The following is a 24,850-nucleotide window of genomic DNA, read 5'->3' on the forward strand; positions in this document are numbered from 1 at the left end:
TATTCTTACTTTTTTTTTTTTTTTTTTTAGCTATTTTCCTAGTGTTCGTACCAGAGATTATAACATGCATCTTAACTCATCATAATCTAATTCATATTAATACTAAAAATTCTGGTAAATATAGAAACTTTCCTCCAATACAACTCCATTCCCTTCCTGTTCTTTTGTGCTATTATAGTCATAATATACTAGATCTTTATATAATACAGCTTAAAACAGAGTTTATAATTATTTGATGCAATCTTATGCCTTTAAAATCAGTTTAGTAAAAGAGAAAAATATATTTATATCTTTCACATTTACCTATGTGTTTACCTTTACTAGTGCTTTTTATTTCTCCATGTGGATTTGCGTTATTGGCTCTGTCAGTTTCTTCCAGCCTGAAGGATTTGCCTTGACACTTCTCTTAAGGAGGGTTTGCTAGCAATAAATTCTCGTAGTCTTTGTTTATCTGAATATGTCTTTATTTTACTATAATTTTGAAATATAATTGTGCTAAATATAGAATCCTTGATTAAATTATTTTTTCTTTCAGCATTTTGATTGCGTCATACCACTGCTTTCTGGCCTCCATCGCTTCTGATCATAGTCAGCTATAATTGTATTGCTGGTGCCCCTTTGTAATGAGTCATTTTTCTCTTGTTACTTTCAAGATTTTCTTCTTGTGTTTGGCTTCCAACAGTATAACTATAATGTTTCTAGACGTGCATCTCTTTGTTTTATCCTTTTTGGAGTTCATGGAGCTTCCTGGATGCCTGGATTAATGTTTTTCATCAAGTTTGGGAAGTTTTCAACCATTATTTCTCCAAATGATTTTTCTACCTTTTTCTAGCCCCCCTCTCCTTCTGGGACTCCCATATGTGTATGTTGATTTTCTTTACGGCATTCTACAGATATGTGAAGCTCTGTTATTTTTCTCATTTTTTTTTTTTTCCTGTTTCTCAGACTGGGTAATCATAATTGAACTCTCTTCAAGTTCATTGATGCTTTCTTCTGTCACCTTAGTCTGATGTTTAGCCTCTCTGCCCCAACCAGGATCACAGTTTCAGGCTGTGACATTGTTCCTTTGCCACTAAGATCATTACTGCATCTGACAATGCCCAGGGGTGTGGGCTTTTTATGCTCTCTGATCTATATCAAGCCAACCCCTTTCTTTGGTGAAGCTGCTAGTTTTCACTAGAATTTGTTCATTGATGGAGGAGGGATTGGAGAACAAGTACAGACTCAAGAAAAAACAACACAGATTCCCACTGCTCTTACTCAAGTTCAGTAATTTTTCTTGAATAAACTCTTCTCAATCTTTTGTATGCCTTTGGTTGATTTCCAGGGTCCTGAAATGGATATTATTGACAATTTTGTGGAATTTTATATTTGCTTCTTGCAGAAAGGAATTGCCAAGCTCCTCTCTTCTCCATTCTGGAAACCTGCTCCTATGCTAGCATCTTAAGACTATTAATTTCGCCCGGCTGGGCGTGGCTCAGCGGTTAAGCATCGACCTAGATCCAGGCGATCAGGGTTCAATTCCCTGTCAGGGCACATGCCCAGGTTGCGGGCTGCAGCTGATCAATGACTCTCTCATCATTGATGTTTCTAGCTCTCTCTCTCCCTCTCCTTTCCTCTCTCTGAAATCAATAAAGATATATTTTAAAAAAAAAAAGATTATTAATTTCAATATTACTATTTTTGTGTGTCCACACTACTTGTCTTCTGCATTAGTGGCCTTTGCTAATGAGCCATGCCTCCCAGTTTTCATGCCTTGTGCAGACTCCTTCCCTTCAATCCAGATTAGGCCTTTGACTTGCTTTAAACAGTAGAATGCTGTATTAATAGTATCACCATGTGAGTTCCAGACCTGGGCATTTAGAAGGCTTGGGAGCTCCTGCTCTTGTGTTCTTGGGAGCCCTGAACTGCTATGTATTAAATTCAGCTACCCTGCTAAAGAAACCATGGGGAGAGAACATGCAGCAAGTGTGAGGCTCTAAGACTGGATGGGACTGAGGAATGTAGTTGACAGTGAGAAATGAAGCCCAGAAACAACCCAAGTAAAGCCGCTCCAGCCAGCCCCAGCCATTAGGGCCTTTCCAGCTTTGGCACCAGGCATGTGAGTGGAGAAGCCACCTTGGAAGTTCCAGCCCCAGCAGGCATCACGTGGAGCAGAGGGGAGCTATCTTTGTTATGTCCTTCTAGGATTTCTGACCCCCAGAACCATGAGAAGAAGAAGAATTATTATCATACTAAGCTACTGAGTAGTAGATAACAGTTCAAGCAACGGATAATGAAAATATCCAGGTAAATTAACCATATCTGGCCTCCTGTTTCTTGTTTCAGCCCCCACACATCTGTCAAGGTTCAAAAGCCTCCTGGTCTCAACTCATTGGTCCCTACCCAAGTTTTGTTGTGTTCTGAGTACATCACCTGAAGTATATACAACATTCATTTTGCACAATGTTCTGCAGAGAACCCAGCAAAAATAAGCACTTAATAAAAGGCTTCATGCTGATGCTCACAGTTAATATGATCACAAGTCACACCACCTATTAAAGCCCAGGAGACAGACCACTTTTCTCTTCTTAGTCACCACATCATGCCAGCAGGATCGAGGCAACACTTTCGTCTGCACACCCTTCTATGGCCAAAAGGGCTCACTGCTAAAGCCCGCTGGTTCTAGAACTCTTTCCATCTGTGGGCTTTCTCAATTTCGAGTCTGTTTGGATCAAGGACATTTTGTTTTTACAAAGCCAAGACATCTCGGTTCAGGCGCTTACTTACATGGAAGGAGCTCAGAGTCAATTGAACGAAGAGCCGTATAAGTTTTGAAAATCCTTGAACTTGATCATCAGTGATAAAAGAGAAGAGGATCTCGTGAACGCCCAACAGGGGGATGAGAACCAGCGTGGACTTTGCCAATCTGCAACGACAACCAAATAACTACCCTGATGGCCACATTAGGAACAGGCAACATTCCCTGATCTGTGCATGCCTCTACTGTAGCTGTTAGCGTATTGATGAGCTGTTGATTTTCCAGTTTGTTTTTTGGCTACACATTGATGCCTTAAGGGCCAGTGTGGTCTTGTTCACTGGTGCATTTGAACACCTAACTCATGGCAAATTCTCAGAAAACATGAATGAATGAATGAATGAATGAATGAATGAATGAATGAATTTACCCATATAGATTATGATATAACACCTACACATATATCTACATTTTGCCTGGTGGATAGATTTCCATGCACATGGAAATCACCTGGGGCACTACATCTCTACCAGGTTTGGTAAATGTCCTGTTACCTGGCTAGCTGATGCCTCTGTCTCTCTCTTTTCAGGACTTCCAATTTCAGTGCTTTACTCAGCTTGAGAAGGGGAAAAAACACTTGCCCAGGGTCACAGAGCCACCAAGCACCAAATACCTGCCTGGAAGTGAGGCTTCTGACTTCACACTCAGGCCCTGCACACTCTGCACAGGCTCCACCGCCAGCCCCAGGGCTGCCCCTCAACCCTGGCCATGGCCAGGGCTGTAGGAAATGAGAAACTGATCCTCATAAAAAGTGCTGTGTGGAAGCTCCCTGTTGTATACACTCCACACAAAAAAGACAGACATTCCTTTGTACCACCCACATGCAAAGTGCACAGCTGGGGCCCAACATTCCATATCAAATACCGGTGCTTCCCAAATATGGCTCGTTGACTATCAGAATTCCTTACAGAGTTATATATACACACACATCTTCCTGGTCCCAGTGATGATTCTCTTAACCAAAACCTCTGGTGTCTGAGTCCTAAGAATGTGAATTTTTAAGGAGCCATCTTTGGAAACAGCTGGTCTTTACCACTGAACTGCTTCTTGATTTAGAACTAACTACATTAGCGATGGTGATTCATAGTCAGGGCACAAACAAAGCTACTGTTTTATACACACTGTGGAAAAAGAGCTTAATTATAATGATTTTTAGCCCAACTCCCTTTCTTAAAGGGCTAGACTAGGGGTTTTTCCCCAAGCCCGGTGGAATTAAAGATGTAGAAACATGGAAGGTCAGCAGTAGCTCATGGGCAGTGTCTTGGGGAAGGTGTAACTCTATCCAAGAGAGAGCAGTGCTTACCATGAATCCTGTGTCTGCTAGCGCCTTCTAAATGCATAGCATCAAGGAAACAAAACAACTCACCTTTATGCTCTAAAAAGCCAGTAAGAGCTGGACAGAAGTCACAAAGAAAGAGGGACTCCACCCAGGCACGTGAGCTGCCGTCCCATGGCCTTGACCGTCAGGGAGTGGCCGAGGAGTGGGAGTCTGAGACTCAGGCCCTGGTTATGTGGTTCACCTGTGCCAAGCTCACGGGTGCTCCTACTCGCAGATCCACCCACGCAGCACTCACTTAGCTAAGTCCCAGGAAGGTGCTCCCAAAGAGAGACTGTTTCAAGAGCATTTTTTGTTGTTGTTTTTAATTTCCAGGAGTGTTATAAAACCTTCTGGAGAGGAGGTTGCAAAATGGCAAACATGAGTTTGTACTCGACTTTCAGATATTTTTTGCTTTTTGTTACTGAAGCCACCTTTGAATGACAAGGAGATTTTAAGCAATGATGCCCAGATTTCCTCTTTTGAAAACTGGTGAGATCGGGCCCAAATTCCTGCCCAGTTGGAAATTATCAGCTACAGCCTGCTGGTGGCTGTTCCCTAGAGGAGCATGTGCTCTCCAACCCCCAGCCTGCCTGTTGGGCCCTCAAAAGCGTTTGAGTTTGCGATGCTTGCTCTGGGTTATGTTCTTACACGTGGATCCATGTCTTACCATCAACTTATTTTTTTCTTTCTTTTGTTAATCCTTGTCCAAGGATATTTTTCCATTGAATTTGGAGAGAGTGGAAGGGAGGGGGGAAGGGAAGGGAAGAGAGAGGGAGAGAGAAAGACATCCATTGGTTGCCTCCAGCACATACCCCAACCAGGCCGGGATCGAACCTGCAACCCAGGTTCGCACACGCCCTTGACAGGGAATGGAACCCACAATCTTCCTTTGTGTGGGCTGATGCTCTAACCACTGAGACACCGGCCGGGGCACCCCATCATCGTATTCTCAGGGCCTCGCTATGGCATTATGCTTTTTGAATAAACCTTAGATTTCAGAATAATTTTAGATGTGTGGAAAAGCAGCCAAGATAGTGCAGAGAGTTCCCAGATACCCTTCACTCCACGTCCCCTGATATTAAAATCTTACATAATCATGGTACATTTGTCAAAACCGAGAGACCAACATATTGGTATGTGACTAAAAACTATAGTCCAGACTTAATTTGAATTTCAGCAGTTTTTCCACTGCTGTTCTTTTCATGTACCAGGATCCAATCCAAGATCCCATGTTTTGTATGGGATGATTTTTAAAGAATGACCGACCACCTTTGTATAAAGTTTTGGGCCATATTATAACTATCATATCTTGGGCTGGGTGTCAGAAAGGGTTCCCAGTCCTCACCTTGCTCTAACTTCTCCTTAGACAAAGTGCTCTTGGTACCTCTGTTCAGATAAAATCAATAAATATCTATAGCAGCCTACTCTCACGAGCTGGGTTTATGCTTATTTTTCATCTTTAATCATTTATTTAAGTGACTTAGTGTGCCCTGGCCGGTGTGGCTCAGTTGGTTGGGCATCTCCTGGTGCACTGAAAGGTTACTGGTTCGATTCCCCATCTGGGCACTTGCCTGGATTTCAGGCTCAATCCCTGATAGGGGGTGTGCAAGAGGCAGCTGGTTGTTGTATTGATCTCACATTGATTTTCTCTCTCCCTCTCTCTTCCTCTCTCTCCAAAAATCAATAAAAAAATCTATAAAATAAAAATAAAAACAAATGGCGTACTTTACTGTAGTCATTTAGCTATTCAATAAATATTTACATCTGCTGTGGCACATGAGCAAGTACAGTGGGAGAGGAGGGGCTGGGGGTATCTGGGAACTGGGTTCAAATCCGGCGCTGCCAACTGCTAGCAATGTGGCCTTGGGCAAATTATTTAATCTTTTCATTGGAAAAAATGAGAATTATACAAATAATAATATATAAATATTAAAATTAAAATAAAACATTACTACTAATAAGGATTAACAGATGGTAAACACTAAGAATAAGTGGTGTCTGAAACATGATGAATGATCACTCTAATTTAGCTGCCCCCATTTTTAAAGAAGCCATCCCTGCCCTCAAGTCGCTTACAACCCCAATGACTCTTATCAACTTACTTCCATTTGTGACACTTTTCATCTTTGTTTGCCCACCAGAAAGTCCTTTCAGAAAGGGCCCTGGGGTTGAGCATCTTAAGAAATGATTCTCCTTAATAAATTCATTAAGAGCTCTGCCCCATGCATCACGTGGACAGTGAAGGCCGTTTATCTGGGGGAAGTGAGCCACCTCCGTGCTGGAACCACAAAGAACAGAGCTCTCCGACCGCGCCAAGGGGCTGCGGGTGTCTGTCCGCATCCCGGGGCCAGTGCTCCCCCTCAGGTGTGGCTCGGCTCTGGCTCTCCCTCTCCAGGCCAGACAGATGGGCTGGTTAGAGCTTCCTCCACTTGAGTAGTAGAAGCCTAGAAGTGGGGGCTGGGACTACAGAAGGTTCTCCGGGTCCTAGCAAATGTTCCTTTGGCAAGGTTTAAATGTGTTTAATTCAAACTTTCCTAAAATAGACTCCTGCGGGGGGACCAAATCTCGAGAGCTACATTCTGAAAGTTGTCAACATCTGGGAAAGTTGGAGGTAGGGCTGTTCCTGCCGGAGTTTGTCACCCCGCTTCTCCTTACCCTAGCAGAGGGCTCCAACGGAAAACAAACGTGGAAGGGATGTGGAAGAGGACAGTGGGCGCAGGCCGTGCTGGTGACTGTGGTGGTGACAGGAAGCAGCCCTCCCAGAACTTGGAGGTGAGGGAGTCAGCACGGCTTCGAGAGAAAAGCGGGCAAGTGTGCTCATCGCTGCTGTAGGATCCAGCAGCCCAGGGAGTAAACTAAGGTGGCCTAGTATGTCCCAAGAGATAGGGCCCTGACATTTTGCTAATTAATACGCATAAGCTAATCAACTTCACTGTACTGTGCAATTGAAAGAGTCAGTAAACAGAAAGCAGATGGTCAACCAGAATGGCAGGAAATGTCACCAAAAAGCAGGAAGTGCCCAGAACTTATCCAGCTCTACCTGGGGAGACTGGGGAGTGAAATTCCCTCTCACCGGGTAGGTGGACTCAGCCACCAGGTAGGTGGACAGTGCTGGTTTCTCAGGCCGCCGTCAAGGATCCTCATCACCAGTCACTCTGCTTGGATGCCATGATCACCAATAATATTCTAGTAACCGCTCTGTGTTTCTGGATCTTCTAGAAGGCACTAGAAGGAGCCCCTAACCACCCCCACTTTCCACAGTCTCTAAGAATGAATAGTTGTACAGACTGGTTTATATATTAGTCTCTTGTGAGTTCAGTTGGCATCAGTCAGCCCACCAAAGTCTCAGCCTCTTGGCAACACTCATAGGTTCCCTGTACAGTCCCCAGGTGGTGGCAAACTTGCCAAGAGGAGGGGTCTCATCCTGGAAGGCCTCCAGGTAGGCATGCACCCAAGTTCCCCTTTTCAAGCCCGTCCCTTATATAAGAGTGGGGAAAGGAAAAAGAAGTTCTCAGACACACTGTGTACATCAGACACCTTTACCCTTTCTCTCCCCAAAATAGCCATTTTAAATCACTGTTCAACCATGAGGGTCTCCCCAGTATCTTTATTCACACTTCCCTAGATCCTTGGCTCCCAATGGGGTGTCACAAGCCAGTGCTGTGCAAGGCGATCCATTTGGTATTGGAAGAAAATATGATCAAAAAAAGTAGAAGCTCTGTGTATATTAATTTTTACCCATCCTTTATAATTTTTTGTATTTGGGTGTATGTTATAATGTATATAACAGTTCAGAAGACCATGTGTATAGATGATGAGGGTCATGCTCAAAATTTCTTTACTAATGTAGATGCATGAACAGAAAAGTTAGGAAACCAGTATCTTGGATAACTCTGAAGGAGACCTCAGAAAAGAGATATCAATCAAAGCTGCTTAGAAACACATTTGCCATGGCCCAACCAGAAAATGCCATGCCTAGTTCCCCTAGAGCATCTGATCCAGCGGTCCCCCCATCTGGCTATGTCCCAGAATCTCCTGATAACTCAGCTGTAAGAAGCCCAACGATGGGACTCCAGCCCTCACTCACTGAGTCAGGATACTCCGTGGGGGGCTCACCAGATTTTGCTTTTGGCCGACTGTCAGGAGGTGCTTAGGAGCAGCCAGGATGGAGAGCCACCGTAAGGACTGCTGTGGGTCTGGAGCATGGGAAGACCACGTGCTACATGGTGGGCGTTGGTGGCACAAAATAACAGGTTTAGGCTCTCAGGCTTTGTGGAAGGCAGTGCTTTGGCATTTGCTTGCTTCCTGTTTCTGTCTCCTGGGAATGCTTTCTCCTGTTGGGTTTCCAGGGTGCCTGGGTTTCCCCTGAGCCTGGTTAGTGAGAGAATTGCTCCCCCGAACGGGGTAGACGAGAGTAGCTCTGCTCTTGGCCTTGGACCTCCCCCCTCAGCGAGCGGTAAGAGAGGCTGAGCCTTGGGAAAGGAACCAGAGAAACTGTCAGCCACTTGGAGGCTTGATCAGAGGCGCCAAGGACAGCGAGGCTCTGTGTGGTCCAGGCCAGCCCAAGTGGCCCATGGGTGGTTTGCAAAATACTTGAGCCAACTACAATATATACTTCTCTAGTCCTGAGCCATGTGTGACTATCCTTCTGACCTGGAGGAAGGGTTTTAGGTAGTTAGGACTTGGGGTCTGAATCCTGGGCAAATACCACTCACCACATCCGATTAGACTGGGACCCCTGTGTCTATGACCTTTACCCTCCCTAGGAGGAGGTGTGGATTCCCACTCTACAGAAAACAGGCCCAGGAAGGCCAAGTGACTTGCCCAAGGTCAGTGGGTGAGTCTGGGGTCATGGCCAGCACCAGCCCTCCTGACGCTGGTTCCTAACCAACGTCCCAGTCCTTGGCAGGTTAGAACCTGTGCTCCTTGTGACAGGGCCCACATTGCATTTACCTTTTGTTCCAAGCACAATTTCAGGCACAAACATTCATTACATGTTTGCCCAATAAATGGAAAAACTACCTTCCTGCACACCTGAGACAGGCCCCGTTTTGGCCTTAGAGAGAGAGAGAAACAGGTGCAGCCATCCTCACTCACACCTCCGCCTCTGTCCTGCCACATGGACTAAAATCCCTACCCTGAGAGCTACTTTTTTGGGTTAAAACATTCCTTTCCCAAGAGCCCTGCTGAAGGGGACATGTCGCGTAGACAGCAAAGAGTAACTGGAAAAGGAAGGAGGGGTCTTTATATGCCATTCATTCATTTGTTCATTCATTCATTCATTTGTTTTTACAACAATGCAGATCTCAGTACCTATGATCTGACTTGCTGTGAACTGGGCCTGCTGTCACTGTGGAAAGCAGAAGATGGGACGTAGCAAAGGCAAGCCACAAAGGAAAAGTGACTGTGTGAAGGCTGCATTTCCTTGGACTCCCAAAAGTTTGTGGTCTTATATCCCAAGGTTTTAAAAATACCCAAATATGCTCTTCTGAGTTATGAATATGCCTTTTATTCTGTGACCTCAAATCCCTCCCAAAGGTAAGCGACTATCTAACTTCCCTTCATGTGACCCTTTCCTTTCCCTGTAAACCATTCTTAGGAGCATTTCAATAGATTCCTCCTGGGGAAATGTGTGTGCCCTCGACAACGCACCACTTCATTTTCATGAGGCCAGAAAGTCCTCACCATTGGCAAAAGCCTTACATGATCCCACGACTCCTTTTTCAGAGCAACCCTCCCTTCCACCCTTGTTTTAAGAGATAAACATACCAATGCAACTTGTTCCCTGCTGCAGCACTGGCCAGAACAGCCAGAAGGGGTCAAGACAATCTCAGACTATTGGATACTGACCTCAGGCCACTCACCTGTATTTATAATCTCTGAAGCACGTTTGATGGGCTTTGAGCTTAGAAATGAGAAGCTTGAGAATTTTCAGGAAGATGAAGAAATTGACCTTGAAGAAAAAGCAGACACCGGTAAGTGATGGGCTCCATATGGCTATGAACATTGAGTCACTCTGGGCCTGGCCATCAGATCCTTGTCCATGCAAACGAGGGGCAATTTGGCGGTCAGCAGTTAGGTAGTAAGAACTTGCAGTAACCTCCACTCTCCCTAAGGCCATCTCAACCGAAAGCCGGGAATGGATCCCAAAAAGGCATTTAGTGTATTTTTCTGCCTCAGGGATGCCCACCACTACAGCCATCTAAGAAAGGTGGATGGATGCTTACATGATCATTATTAACTAATAATATTTATTAAGTACTTACCATGCCAGGCATTGGCTAACTTTCCATACATTATTTTATTTAATCCTGACAACAACCCTCTGAGGAGCCATGCTATTTTATGACATGACACAATGAGAAAACAGAGGCACAGAGGAGACAAGCACAGTTCCCAAGGTTGCACAGCTAGTAAGTGACTGAGTCAGTAATTAAATCTAGATTTATCTGATTACAAACTTCCTTTCACTTAAAAAAAAAAAAAAGAAAAAAGCCACACAGCCTCCCTTCTGTAAAGAACTTCCTGCTGCTGCCACAGAATTCACCGGAAAGCATATATTCTCCACTATTTAGGCTACTTTCTATAACTGTATGAACTAAAAAAATTCAGCTCTTCATTATCAGCTTTGGTAGAAATTTTAAAATATGTTTATAAATTCTTTGACACCTCTCCCATCAAAAGGCTGAGCCTAATGTACCCCTTCCCTTGGGGTGTGAGCTAGACTTAGTTATTTGCATCTAAAGAAAAAAATATGGTGAACGTGATGCGATGTGACTTCTACGGCTAGGTCCTCAAAAGGATGGCTTCCATCTGATGTTTATCTGTCTGTATTTCTGGCTATTTATCTATCTATTCTCTCTCTCTCTCTCCCCTCACTCTTTGTTCATTCTGGGGAAAGCCTGCCGCCATGTTGTGAGGAAGCTCAAGGAGCCTGCTGAGAGACCCACATGGAGGAGTTGAGTTTTCCCACCAACAGCCAGCATCACTCATCAACCAGCACCACTTGCCAGCCGTGTGTATGAGCCACCTCAGAAGTTGATCCTTTAGCCCCAGTCAAGCCTTCATGTGGCTGCAGCCCTGGCCAACATGTTGACGGCAGCCTCGTGAGAAACCATGGGTCTCCTGGGGAGGCAGAAGAGCAAGGGGTTGGGTGTGGGCAGGGCTCAGAGAATGAGAACAAGGTTTGTGAGAAGTGATACTGGGGACAGAGGGAGGACCACTTCCTCCAGAGCCTTTCACGGTCACACTGAGGACTTTGGGTTTTCTTTTGAAGGCAACGGAGAGCCACTGGTGAATTTTCAGCAGGCAAGTGTGAACTGATCAGATTTCCATTCTGAATTTTAGGAAGATCGTTTTGGTATCAATGTGGACAATGGGCTGGACGAAGGCAAGTGGGAGGACAGGAGACCACCTGAGAGGCAGTCTCAGAGTTCCTGGGGGAAGATGACAGAGAAGCGAGTAAGGCAATAGCCCTGGTGCATCAGTGATGGCGAGGAGGAGATGGGTTCAAAATCATTAACAAATTTCGGTCAAGTGAGCTTAGTTACTTGTTGGATAAGGGGGTCAAAGATGACCCCAAAGTTTCTCAGTAGATCTCAAATGTATGGTAGTGCCATTCAGCAAGAGAGTGAGCACGTGGAGGAGGCACATTGGAGGGAGAAGGGGGAAACGTCCAGTAATTTTGTCCATGAGATGTCCCAAGGCAGTGAGGCAGTGATTTCTGGACCTGAGCAGGGGGGTTCCAGCCAGAGCAAGGGCCCATTGGAGTGGGTGAGATTATCTAGGGACACACTGTGTAGGCCGGGAGGAAAGGAGGCTAAGAGAACCACCCTGTCACAAAGAGAGAGGCTGAGACAGTGGAGACAGCAAAGAAGGCCGGGAAAGAGTAGCTGGGGCGGTTGGAGTGAACCACGAGGAAATGGAATCCTGGTAGCTCACAACAGGGAGCGTTTTAAGAAGGTTTAAACTCGACATGAAATTTCAGTAAAATAAGACAGCATTTAGCAACAAGGAGTTTACTAAGAGAAGCTGCGGTTCAAAGGTGGGAGCATGAGCCACCTGCAGGGCTTTGTCTTGTGAATGAAACATGAGAAGGGGAGGCAGCCCAGGCGGCCCACGTGGCAGAGGCGTGGCTGCAGGGGGGCAGGCTGATAGAGCAGCAGGTGACAGGGGTGCAGAATGGAGACAGTGTCTCCCCGCTTCTAGTTGCAGGGCTGCTAAAGGATTCTGATTGTAGTTGTTCTTAAAATTGAAAAGATTTAAGGGAAAGGATCCAAGATGGTAGGGTAGGTGGACTTTACACTCATCAAAATTACATCTAAATTACAGAACAATCGACCTGGATAACCATCTGGTCTAGCTGAACAGTCTTAGAACTAAAGATACGCAGAAGAAGCCACGTCAAAACTGTTAGGCGGGCAGAGAGTCGGAAAGGCCTGGCCCTGCAATCACGTGCAGCAGTTGAGAATCCAGACGGATATCTGGCTGCAGAGCCCCCCACTGAGGAGGGAGGCGCCAAGACCCCATGGCAGTCTCCCCAGCTCAGAGGAGCAGTGCAGGAAGAGGGGACCACATAACATCTGGCTGTGAGAATTGGCAGGGATCCTGTCTGCCCGGGTGAGACAAAGACTACTGGAAATCCAAGCGCCCTCTTAAAGGGCCAGGGCACAAAGTCTCACTCCCGGCACTCTCCCTGGGCACTCGCCCTGGGCACCGGCAGACGGACAGTGACTCAGAAGGGAGAGGAGTAGATTGAGTTGTGTGGCTTTGGAGAGAGGGCTAGAGGGACAGCTGCCAATTCCTTGTGCTGAGTCCCTCTCCCACGTCACTCACACATGCCGTCTTTCCTGGGGCAAGCATGCAGCTTTGGCCTGGGGAGCAACACTAGCTCTACCCTGCCCACTCCTTGATGCCACGGCCCTGCCAAGCTCGCACATGGCTGTGGGATCTGCTGGCAGCAGTGAGCCTGGGTCTGCAATGCAGGCTTTCTTGAAAAACCCTCAAGAAATTCTGAGCAGACTCAGGGAGTGCCAGAGACATGTAAGGAAAGACTGAGTGTTAGCTTCGGAGTGAGGGCCAACTGTGGATCACCCTGTAGCTCATAACAGATGGCCTAGGGTCAGTCACAGGCAACATCTGACATGGACCTGCACTGGAGTCCCTCCCAAGAGGTCTCAGAACCAACACATCTAGTGGCTAGCTTTAGACCACATCAGAACATGACCTAATTGGCTCTACAAGCAGCACACCCAAAAGGAGGTCTTCGCAAACAGCAGACCCTGCTGGGGAAAATCCATTTCGTGGGATCACCTCCCTGCACAGCAGCTGGTACACTATGGCTGGGGATCAATCCTCACAGTCAGCCAGCCTGAGGGTCAACTCCATGCAGAGACCATACAGCAGTCAAGACTCAACTACAACAGGAGGGTTCATATCAAGAAAGAAATTAAAGGAGATACAAATGAATGGAAGCATATACTGTGCTCATGGATAGGAAAAATTAGCATTGTTAAAATGTCCACACTGGACCTAGCTGTTTTTCCTCAGTGGTTAGAGCTCCAGCCTGAGGGTCTGAAGGGTCTCAGGTTTGATTCTGGTCAAGGGCATGTACCTTGGTTGCAGGCTCAATCCCTGGCTCCAGTCAGGGAGGCAACCAATTGAGGTGCCTCTCTCACATGATGTCTCTCTCTCTCTCTCTCTCTCTCCCCCTCTCTCTCTCCCTCCCCTTCCACTCTCTCTAAAAATCAGTGGAAAAAATATCCTTGGGTGAGGATTCACAACAGCAGCAAAAAATGCCCATACTACCAAAGCAATCTATAGATTCAATGCAATTCCTATCCAAACACAAATGTCGTATTTCACAGAACTAGAACAAATTATCCAAAAATATATATGGAACCACAAAAGACCTTGAATAGCCATTCAATCTTTGGAAAAAAGAACAAAGTTGTTGGTATCACATTACCTAATATCAAACTATACTACAAGGCCATAGTAATCAAATCAGCATGGTATTGACATAAAAACAGACATAGAGCTCAATGGAACAGAATAGAAAACCCAGAAATAAGCCCATGCTTATGTGGTCAATTAATATTTGATAAAGGAGGCAAGAACATACAATGGGGTAAAGACAGTCTATTCGATAAATGGAGTTGGAAAAATTAAACAGATACATGCAAAAAAAATAAAACTAGACTACCTTCTTACATCATATACAAGAATAAACTCAAAACGTATTAAGAACTTAAATGTAAGACATTTCCCTCAGCAATGTTTTCTCTGATGTATTTCCTTGGGTGAAGAAAACAAAAGAAAAAAATGAACAAATGGGACTAAAAACTAAAAAGTTTATGCACAGCAAACAAAACAAAAAGACAACCTATTAAATGGAAGAAGATACTTACCAATGATACATCCAATAAGGGGTTAATATCCAACATTTATAAAAGCTCAAGACAACTCAACACCAAAGAGCAAACAAACAATTCATTTAAAAAGTGAGCAGAGAACCTGAATAGACACTTCTACAAAGACTTCATACAGATGGCCAGAAGACATATGAAAAGATGCTCAACATCACTAATCATCAGAGAGATGCAAATAGAAACCACAATGAGCTATCACCTCACACCTGTCAGAATGGCTGCCATCGATAAATCAACAAACAATAAGTGCTGGCGAGGGTGTATAGAAAAGGGAATCCTTGTGCACTGTGGGAGTGCGCAGATTGGTGGAGCCACTGTGGAAAACAGTATGGAGTTTCCTCAAAAAATTAAAAATGGAAGTGCCTTATGACCCAGTGATTCTACTTGTGGGCATATATATCCAAAGAAACCCAAAACACTAATTTGAAGAATATATGCATCCCTGTGTTCATTGCAGCATTATTTACAATAGCCAAGATATGAAAGCAACCCCAGTGCCCATAATAGACAATAAAAATGTGGTGGTACATATATACAATGGAATATTACTCAGCCATAAAAAAGAATGAAATCTTACCATTTGCGACAGCATGGATGGACCTAGAGAGCATTATGCTAAGTGAAATAAGTCAGGCAAAGACAAATACCATATGATTTCACTTATATGTGGAATCTAAAGAACAAAACAAACAAAATAGAAACAGACTCATAGATACAGAGAGCAGACTGGTGATTGCCAGAGGGAGGGGGATTTGGGGACTGGGTGAAAGAGGTGAGGGGATTAAGAAGTACAAATTGGTAGTTACAAAATAGTCATGGGGATGTAAAGTACAGCATAGAAAATATAGTCAATAATACTGTAATAACTATGTACGGTGCCAGGTGGGTACTTGAAATATCAGGGGACCACTTTGTAAAGTATGTGACTGTCTAACCACTATGCTGCATACCTGAAACCAATACAAAATAATATTGAATGTAAACTGTAATCGAAAAGTAAAATTTTTAAAAAGAAAAGACGTAAGAATGCCTCTATGCTACGGGGAAAGAGCTAGTAGACACTGCAATTGAGTGACAATTAATGGAGTAAGGTCTCTACAGACATTGAGCCAACATAGTACTAATGTACTTTTTAGAAACAAAACCCTTTAACTACATATGGAAATGCAGTTGCAGAATCTACATATACCTATTTTGATTTGCTTTACTGGCCTCAGGAGAATCAAAGCTTAAAGCTAAAAGACTAAGGTTTTAGGCAAAAGGCTATCCAATCCACAAGCCAACAGGAATGATGGAGATTCCCAGTGAAAGAATATTTGATAACAGAACACTTAAATACAAACTAAGTGTGACCAGGTGGCTTCTCTCTTTTAATGGGGTATCTTTTTTTCATCATAAAGGGAAAACGTTGTGTCCTTGCCTTAGGGATTTGTTGAACTTGGGTGTTTTTCTTACAAAGTCAGCCTCACAGGGGAAAGGCACATATTTCTGCAAATTAATTTCAATCTGACAGTCTCCTAAGAAATGAAGGGTTCTGATGAGCGGCAGGTCCATTTGCTATTCTGCATGTCTTCCAGAGAGCAGATAGTGGAAAGTGGGCATCGGCCAGTGGGCCATTCGGAGGAAGCACTCCTTCAATGCCATGGGATGGAACACCAGCCTGCTTCACCATGGAGCCCTGTTCATCTAGGCGCCCCAGAGACCAGAGTCAGCAAGCACATTTGGAAAATGCTATTTGTCATTTGTGCATAAACAGGAAAGGAGCTGAATGAAAAAATTTGTTCAGAAGCCAGCCAACTCTTCTTAGATTCTGTGACCAGAAGGAGGGCACTTAGGACCACAAACATACAAGGCTCCCTTTTAGGTCCTAGACAATACAGAATGCATTATCAGATGTAACATTCTTGGTGACACATCCTTGGCCCCCAAGCTTCTGTGCTCAGATCTGGGCCTACAGGTTGGCAGAGATAATTGCCAGCATGGCTGGGGATCAGAGGTAGGTCTCATCTACCCCTGAACCCCTCCTCCTACCTCCAAGCCCCTCCTCCTCTGACCTGCTGTGTGGGTTAAAATGCCTACCTTTAGAGATATTCCTTTGGGTCAAAACATGCCATCCTCAAGAGCCCTGCTGGAGTGCACACATCACATAGAAGATAGGGAGCAACTGGGAGAGAAGGGAAGGAGCCCTTTCTCTATCCCTCGTTCATTCATTCATTCATTTTTACAAAAATGAAGATTTTAGTAAATATGTATGATCTGACTTACTTTCACCATGGAAAACAGAAGATGGGATTTAACAAAGGGAAGTTTTGATGAGGTGGGAAAATCCAAAGTGTGGGGAAATTCCCATTGTAACTCTTCAGAGGAGGAGAGTATGGAGTGAGAAGATGTCTTGGAAAACCCGAGTAACGGAAAACCCCTGTGTTCCTGGTGAAGAAAGTGGACCTGGAGAGGGACAAGACTAGTGAAGACTGGTTTTACTAATTTCTCAACTTTGCCAAGTCCTGAGGCTGTCAGAGAACATTCAATAAGAGTGAATGAAGGCATTTGCCTTTACGACTTCAAAAAGTCAATACATGGTTCAATTCATTGAACTGTTGACTCCAGGAATCGGGACATGGATAGAACAGTCTTGCACAGTTTAGTCATTTGTGAGGCTGTCATTGGTGAGTGGGACTAATCAAGGCCTTATGAATTTTCTACTAGGATATAAGAATATACCACGTTCATTGTGGTTCTACACTCAAGGATACCAGGTCAGTTTGAGTGGTGAAGTCTTGTATGCTGAAGGAGCTGAGAGTTATCTAATTTCTGTTTCTGGTGAAAGATCCAAAGAGTATCTGGATTCTTCAGGTTGTCCCATTGTGATTATTTCTCAAGCAGAGAATCAAGAGAGCATCAGATGAAGTCAGCTGCTACATGTGGGAATCCGGCATGATGTATGTTCACATTCACCCCGACGTTGGTCAACAAATTCAGACCCAGTGTGGGAGCTGGTAGGAGAAGCCCAGCCATGATAACTGGGGATGCTCATCAGGGAGTCTGAGTCTGGATGGGAGACATTCCTTGGTCCCACTACTCTGCTCCATGTTCCATGCTCCAAAAAATAGGTACCAGCCTCAAATTTGGCCAAGATGAAAGATGGTGAAGTGCTCTGAAATGCCAAATGCTGTCATCTTGATCTTGAAGTGTGCCCTTTAACTGAGTTGACCTCTCTGGGCTTCTGTTTCCTAATCTCTAAAATTAGAGTTTGACTAGACCAGTGGTTCTTAACTGAGGGTGATTCTCAACCCTGAAGACATTTACCATGTCTGGACCATTTTTAACTGTCACAACTGGGGTGGGGATGTTTAACTGTCACTCATGGTGCCTAGTGGGTGGAGGCAAGGGATGCTGTTCAACATCCTACAGTGCACAGAACAGCCCCCACAGCAAAGACGATCCTGCCCCAAATACCAATAACGCTGAGGTTGAGGAACCCTAAGCTAGACAGTGGCTGCACATTAGAATGATTTGGGAGGTTTAAAAAATACCTGGCCTGACTCTCAGATGGGCTCCTTCCACCTCACCCTACAGCCTCTGTTTTACCTTTCGTGTCTGGTAGGACACATAAATTCCACTCTCCTTGAGGCTGGTGTACAGAATCCTGGAATCCCAGAGCTGGAGGGGTTGGGAAGGCATCAGGCTCAGCTCCCTGTTCTTCAGGACAGATCCTCCTCTTGGAGATTAATAGAGGCGGACAACCCAAAGCCCTTTTCTGTGGTCCATGTCAAGTCAATGTCTTACCAGTTCATAGTCAAATATTCTTCTTTGTGACTAAGGGAAATTTTCCCCATTTCTCTTCAAGCCTGTTTCCTCCTGTCCAAGTCCCTGTAGACACAGACCACAGTAGTGCAGCAACGTCCTCTGTAAGACCTTTACAGACCTGAGGGTGATTGTAAAATGGCCCCTTCCGCACAGGCCTGCTGACTTTCCTTAATTTGGGGGATAGAGAGATTAATAAAAAGGCTCAGTCTCCAAGGAAGAGAGCTCCCCAGGCAGACATGGGGCCCTGGGATGGGCTTTCCAGGCAGAGGGATGGCCCGTGCAAAGCAGGAGGGAGTGAAACGCCCGGATGGGCTGAGGGAACCGTGAGTTTCTCCACGGGAAGGCAGCGTGGGCGCCCTGGGTGGGGTGGCCCGGCCAGAAGGACGGTGCTTACCACTCCAAGGAGCTGGGAACAAGCCCGGGGGCAGTAATGAGCCGCTGAAGCCACACATAGAAAAGAGACAGAGTCAAGTGTTGCTCAAGAAAGACTCCTCTGGTTGCAACACAGAGGATGGCCTGCTGGGGCAGGACGGGGAGGGAGGCCAAATAGGGGGCTTTGGCCCAAGTGAGGCCCCAAAGCTGCAGAATGGGACGAAGAAGAGGGGGCGGCTTGGGGAGGTCGCAGAAGAATGGACAAGACTCCCCTGAGGGGACGCTGCAAGGAAGGAGAGGGTAGAAGCTGGGGGGCACCCAAGGTTCCTGCCCAAGTGGCCGGTAGGTGGATGGTGGCCTCATTCACTGGGTGGGGGAAGCAGAGGAGATGGAGTGGCCGGGAGGATGCTCGCGAAGGTGACTGTGGCCTTATGTGGGGCTGTAGAAGCAGGAGCACGTGAAGGTCACTTTATCCCAGATGGGGAGATCAAGCACACTCTCTGGTCCTGGTGGCTGAGAGTGTGGCTCCGGGACAGGGAGCCCCCGTGGAAACTAGCACACAGGTCGGTCAGCCAGGCGGCCAAGCAGCGAGGCCCAGGGCAGTGGCTCCAGCCCCAGCTGTCCTTTTAATCCCCTGGGAGCTTTTAAAACTGCAGCTGCCCCAGCCCTGCTCCAGGATTTCTGACACATCCTCCGGGGGCTGAGCCGCAGTGACGTTTCTCACGCACACCCAGCTCTGAGGCTCGCCGGCGTGTGGGCTTCGCAGACTTCAGCAGGCACCTGAAGCCCGGGAGTCTTGCCACAATGCATGTTCTGATTCAGCAGGTCTGGGTGGGGCCCGAGAACCTGGATTATAAAAACAGCTCAGGTGACCGTACTTTGAGCAGCAAGAGCGGAGCAAAATGCTTTCCAGCCCTGGCTGAGCATCAGAGTTCCCAGGCCACACCTGAGACCAATGAAACACAGATCTCTGGGGCCAAGACCCAAGCCAAAGATTTTTAAAGACACCCAGGTGATTCCAAGAGCAACCAAGAGTGAGAGCCATTGATGAAGCCTCGAGAAGACTGCAGGTGAACAGCAGGGATCCAGCTGGAGGGAGCCCGAACTCCATCCTAGGAAGGGCGCTGACCTCCATCCTGCTGTGTGTTGTCTGGTTAGCAAGAATCCGCCAATGCCCAGGAGTGAGGGTCAGAGTTCACCCAGCGAGTTTATAGAGAGCCTGCCATGTGCTTGGGCTGGCTGCCAGGATGACTAGAACATGGGCACACAGTGTCAGCAGACGGGTTTTAGACAAATGCTTGCAATAAAACATTGCTGAGCTGTGGCAGAGGTCTGTACAGAATCCAGGAAGGGCACGACTGTGAGTGTGGCCTTTTCTACTTTGTGAGGTGGGTGCCCGGGTACAGCAGCCTGGTGGGTGAGGGGGCAGAGAGAGGCAGTTCAGACCCAAGGAGAATCCAAAGCAAGGTACTGACGCATGAAAGAGCCCGCAGCAGGCAGTGCTCCAGGCAGGTGGCTGGAGGCAGCAACTACTGGGGGCAGCAGCCTGGTGCTGTGGTTAAAAGTGTGTCATCCAGTCAGACCCTTTGGGCTGAGATCCTGGGCCCCCACTTACTGGCTTTGTGACTTTAGACAAGTGACTTTTCCTTTTCTCAGCATCATCACCAATAAAAGGAACAAAACAGTAGCCCCTACCTCAGAGGTCTGTTGGAAGAGTAAATGGGTTCACACACTCAAAGCACTTAGAATGGGCTGGGATCTAAGAGGCGCTCAGTAAATGTTGCTGGGCAGTAGCGAAGGTTCCTAGTCAGGAGCTGAGTGCTGGGACCACAGCTGCGCAGTGTGGCTGGGGAGGAAGGGACCGTGGAGAAGTGGTGACAGGGTGGGGTGAGGCAGGCCCATGATGCCCTGGGACGCGTGTGGGCAGACGTCACAGTGAGCGTTTGCTCTCAGCTGTCTGTGGGGTGACTGGGGGGAGGTAACCAGCAGCATGCAGGCCACCGCTCAGGATGGGTGTGACCCAGGCCTCAGAAGCAACTAGATCATCTCCACACTCTTGCTTTTCCCCCCATTTCTATGAACTTCTTTATCCCCTCGGTTATAACCACCATTGGGCAGAAAGTTGCCTCCTATCATTGACAAATATCGACATGCTTCTATAAAAACAAGACTTTTCTTTCCTGAAACCACAAACACCACGTTATTTACATAAAATGGTAAAAAACAGAGTGCCCAGCGACCCCTTGGAGAGGAGACTGAGGAGAATGCGAGGGCAGTGCCTGGCTGGTGGGCACCCGGAGGTGACAGCCCTATGCCTAGGTAGGAAGACTCTCGGCCTCCCTCCAGGATCTTGCGGATCCTTCCAACTGTCTGCACACCTCCTGTCCTTTGCCCAGGCTTCTTGGGCAGATTTCATTCTCACATACTATCATCTGAAAAAGCTTTAGGACTCTGGGTCAAGCATTCCTTCCCCAGCCCCAAAATTCTGGGCCACGTGGAATAAGGTCTCTTCCTGCTCAGGGTCTCAGAGCAGCAGCATCTCCTGACTCTAACTCCCATCACATGTTGATTGCATGTTTCCCCCTCTAAAAGGAGCTTCCTGGGCCTCCCCTCCCTCCTACTAATGGTGTTAAAACCCAATAGCTTTGCTATCCCTGGGTTGGCCCGTGGCTGAAGACGCCTGTATCCCCAACACAACCTTTCAATACGCAGTCACCGAGCACGTCTATACATAGTTTGAAGACCCAAAGAGGAGGCTTGTAGCATGACCCTGACTTTAGGTCCTGAGCCAGAACAAGGAGAAGTCTCTAGCTTGTTCCCTTCCCTGCAGCAGATCCTACTCACAGCTCAGCGTCTCCTTCTCAAGGGGTCTGGCCCGGGCTCATTCTGAGCCAGAGAATTTGGTGGTGAGGGAGGGGGCAGAGTCCTCCACAGCTGCTGAGCTCAGAGGGGAAAGGGTGGGCGGGTGGGTCCTTACTGCTACACAAAGCAGCATGGGTCCTCGGATGATCCACCAGATTTTCTTATTCCTGTTGATTCCCCAGCACCTACAGCAAAGAGCAGACCACAGAAGAAGACTTTAAATCAAGATGAGCTTAAATGCAAAGACCTCATGCCCTCCAGGAAAAAGACACTCACACTCAAGACTGACCTTCAGCCCGTCATTCTGAGGGGGGGCAGGGGAGAAGAGAGGACTCCGTTGCGTCCTCCTAGGCTAGTGTGGCCTTTTCTAACCATTAAAATGCTGCCCAGCACTAAAGCTTGGTGTATATGCTCCTCTACTTGTTTCTGCGTTCATAGAAATATAAATTCTTAATTATATAGCAGACTTTTGGGTGGTGATTATTTGGAGCAAAACATGGGATCACATGATATGCATTATTCAGCAAAAGGTTTAACAGTGTGTCATTGAGATTCAGTCCCTAGAAGCCAGAAGATACAGAACTGACGTGTTTTCTCAGTAGCTTCATAACATTCCACAGTGTAGGTAGGCCACAGATTATTCATTCATTCCCGTATTGATGGATGTTCAGGGTTTTTTTGTTTGTTTGTTTAGGGTTTTTTTTTTGTTGTTGTTGTTTTTAAATTGAGATATAATTGACATATTAACATTATATTAGTTTCAGGTGCACAACATGATGATTTAGTATATAAATATATAGTGAAATGATCGCCTCAGCAAGTCTAGTTAACATCCATCACCTCACATAGTTATAATTTTTTTTCTTGTAATGAAAACTTTTAAGACTCGCTCTCTTAGCAACTTTCAAATATATAGTTCAGTAACGTTAACTAGTCAACATGCTGTCCATGACATCCCCAGGACTTCCTTGTTTATAACTGGAATTTTGAACTTTTGGATCACTTTCATCCATTTTATTTTGCCTTTTCCCCTCCACTTTGAACTATGATGCAATAACCATTCTTGTACCTATATCCTTACATGCCCAGGGTCACTGAGAAGGCATGTAGCAAATTTTTGTGCTAGCTGGTGCTAATTTTGTGCTAATTTGCAGGTGTAACTTAATAAATTAATAACCTAATTACTATAAGGAAAATCTTTGATTATTTTTATCTACACTCCTAGATATAATCTATATTTATTTTTATTCGTTTCCTTTTTGTTGAATTTATTAGGGTGACACTGGTGAACGAAATCATACAAGCCTCAGGGGCCCAATTCTACAACACACCACCTGTACAGTGCACCGTGTGCTGACCACCCCGAGCCAGGCCTCTGTCCATCACCATTCACCCCGCTATACCATTCTCCACCTCTCTCCCTTCCCCAGCCATCACCACACTGTTGTCTACGTCCATGACTTTTTCCATTTACATTTTTTTTGCTCAATCCCTCCACTCCCCCCACTCAGCCCCCCATTAGGTACATATTAGATGGCCAAAATGGAAGGGGGTGGGTAGTCTCTTTAGGAAAATGATATATAACCTGCGTTTGGGAGTATTTGGGAATTACTAGCTCACAGAAATGAGAAAACAGGTGAATTACCTACCCTGTGTCCTCCAGCTGTGCACGGGCGATACCCCAGGGCACGACAAACAGCAGCGGGAAGGCTGGGGAGAGAACAGGGAATGTAGTTAGGAGCCGGTTGGCCAAACCTGCCTGGCCCCGTGCCGGCCTGATGGGCCAGTCTCCGCTGGTTAAATCTTGTAAGAGCCGAACATTGCAGCAATGTGGGCTGTGGGGACTGTAGAGCCAGCGCAGCACAGAGCCGTCCACTGTTCACTGTCAGGCCACCCAGGAAGCGGAGAGGAGAACAGACATGCACATGTCACAAAGCAGCTCTGAGTAAATTCAGAGGCATTACCAAAATCTTCTGAATTGCAGGCCAAGGTTATTTCCTCTGAATCCTGCAGCCTCAAATTCCCCAAAAGCTTGAGACAGTAGGGGTTCCAGACCTCATCTTGAAGGCTTAGTTGGTGTTGTGGTTTGTGCTCCCCAAAATTAATATGTTGAAGCCTAACCCCCAACATGATGATATTTGGAGATGAGACCTTTGGAGGTAATTGAATCTGGAAGGGGTTGGAGGTTGGGGGTTGGGGTGTCATCATAATGGGATGAATGCCCTTGTAAGAAGAGACCAAAGAGCTGCTTAGCTACTTGCTTTCTCTCTCTCTCTCTGTCTTTCTCTCTCCCCCACCCCCACCGTCTCTACCATGTGCAGACACAGCAAGAAGACAGCTGTCTGCAAGACAAAAAGAGGGCCCTCGCCAGAACTCATCATGGTGGCATCCTGATTTCCCAGCCTCCAGAACTGTGAGAAGTAAATGTCTATTGTATAAGCAGCTTATGGGTTTTTGTCATGACATCCTGAGCACACAAATACAGTTGGGGACAGGGTAGGAGAAATGTCATCTGATTCTACAAAAAAAAAAAAACACCTCAATTTTTGAATGTGTGCATTGGGTCTATGGCACTTGTGCATGTGTGTGTGTGTGTGTGTGTGTGTGCATTGAGTCTATGGCACTTGTGCGTGTGTGTGTGTGTGTATTGAGTCTATGGCACTTGTGCATGTGTGTGTGTGTATTGCTTGCTCACACACATGCAGACACACACACACACACACACACACACACACATACCTTTCATCAGAGACTCTTGTCATTGAGGAATTATCTGTCTCATAACCCCCCTCCAGTTGGGAATTGGGCTCCCATTTCTGAGGAGTCCCCAGAAAAAGAGGCTGGGGGTTTAGGTCACTCACCCCAACCCACCAGCAGGTATGTGGGCCACAGCCGCCTTTCAGAAAGCATGGTGGGCTCCAGGAGCGTGTGGAGGTAAAGGCCTTCCACCAGAAGCCAGGAGTAATTGGTGCCCACGAAGTAGTGCAGGAGAACCTGGGCCGAGCGGCAGGAGGCAGATATCTGTAGAGAACAGAGCCCCTGAAGGTGAGTCTAGGGTCTCCCAGGACCTGGACCCCAGGAGGGTGGAGAAGGGCCTCCCTGCGCAGAACCCCTCCCCCTTCACTCCCTTCTCTCCGGAACCCTTGCCAACCACCTCAGAGAGGTGGCCACAGAATCAAAATGTGAAGGAGTGCTTCATGTAGGTTTCAAAGCCCAGCCTCTTCCTTGACGCTTTAGACATTTTTAGACAAAAATAAGTAAATA

General features: G+C 46.3%; 1 protein-coding gene across 1 annotated transcript in view; it reads right to left on the reverse strand.

Moving 5' to 3' along the window:
* Nucleotides 1-24,850, reverse strand: part of GLP2R (glucagon like peptide 2 receptor) — a 59,815-nt gene that overhangs the window by 6,641 nt on the left and 28,324 nt on the right. The window contains exons 7-11 of the mRNA XM_016222409.2: nucleotides 24,448-24,607; nucleotides 23,236-23,296; nucleotides 21,702-21,771; nucleotides 9,980-10,068; nucleotides 2,770-2,908 (exon numbers count right to left, since the gene is read on the reverse strand). Of these exons, the coding sequence (XP_016077895.2) occupies nucleotides 2,770-2,908; nucleotides 9,980-10,068; nucleotides 21,702-21,771; nucleotides 23,236-23,296; nucleotides 24,448-24,607 (519 nt within the window). The remainder of the gene's footprint in view (nucleotides 1-2,769; nucleotides 2,909-9,979; nucleotides 10,069-21,701; nucleotides 21,772-23,235; nucleotides 23,297-24,447; nucleotides 24,608-24,850) is intronic.

The sequence above is a fragment of the Miniopterus natalensis genome, chromosome 17, assembly GCF_054644295.1.
Source record: "Miniopterus natalensis isolate mMinNat1 chromosome 17, mMinNat1.hap1, whole genome shotgun sequence".
In the NCBI taxonomy this organism is placed as follows: Eukaryota; Metazoa; Chordata; class Mammalia; order Chiroptera; family Miniopteridae; genus Miniopterus; species Miniopterus natalensis.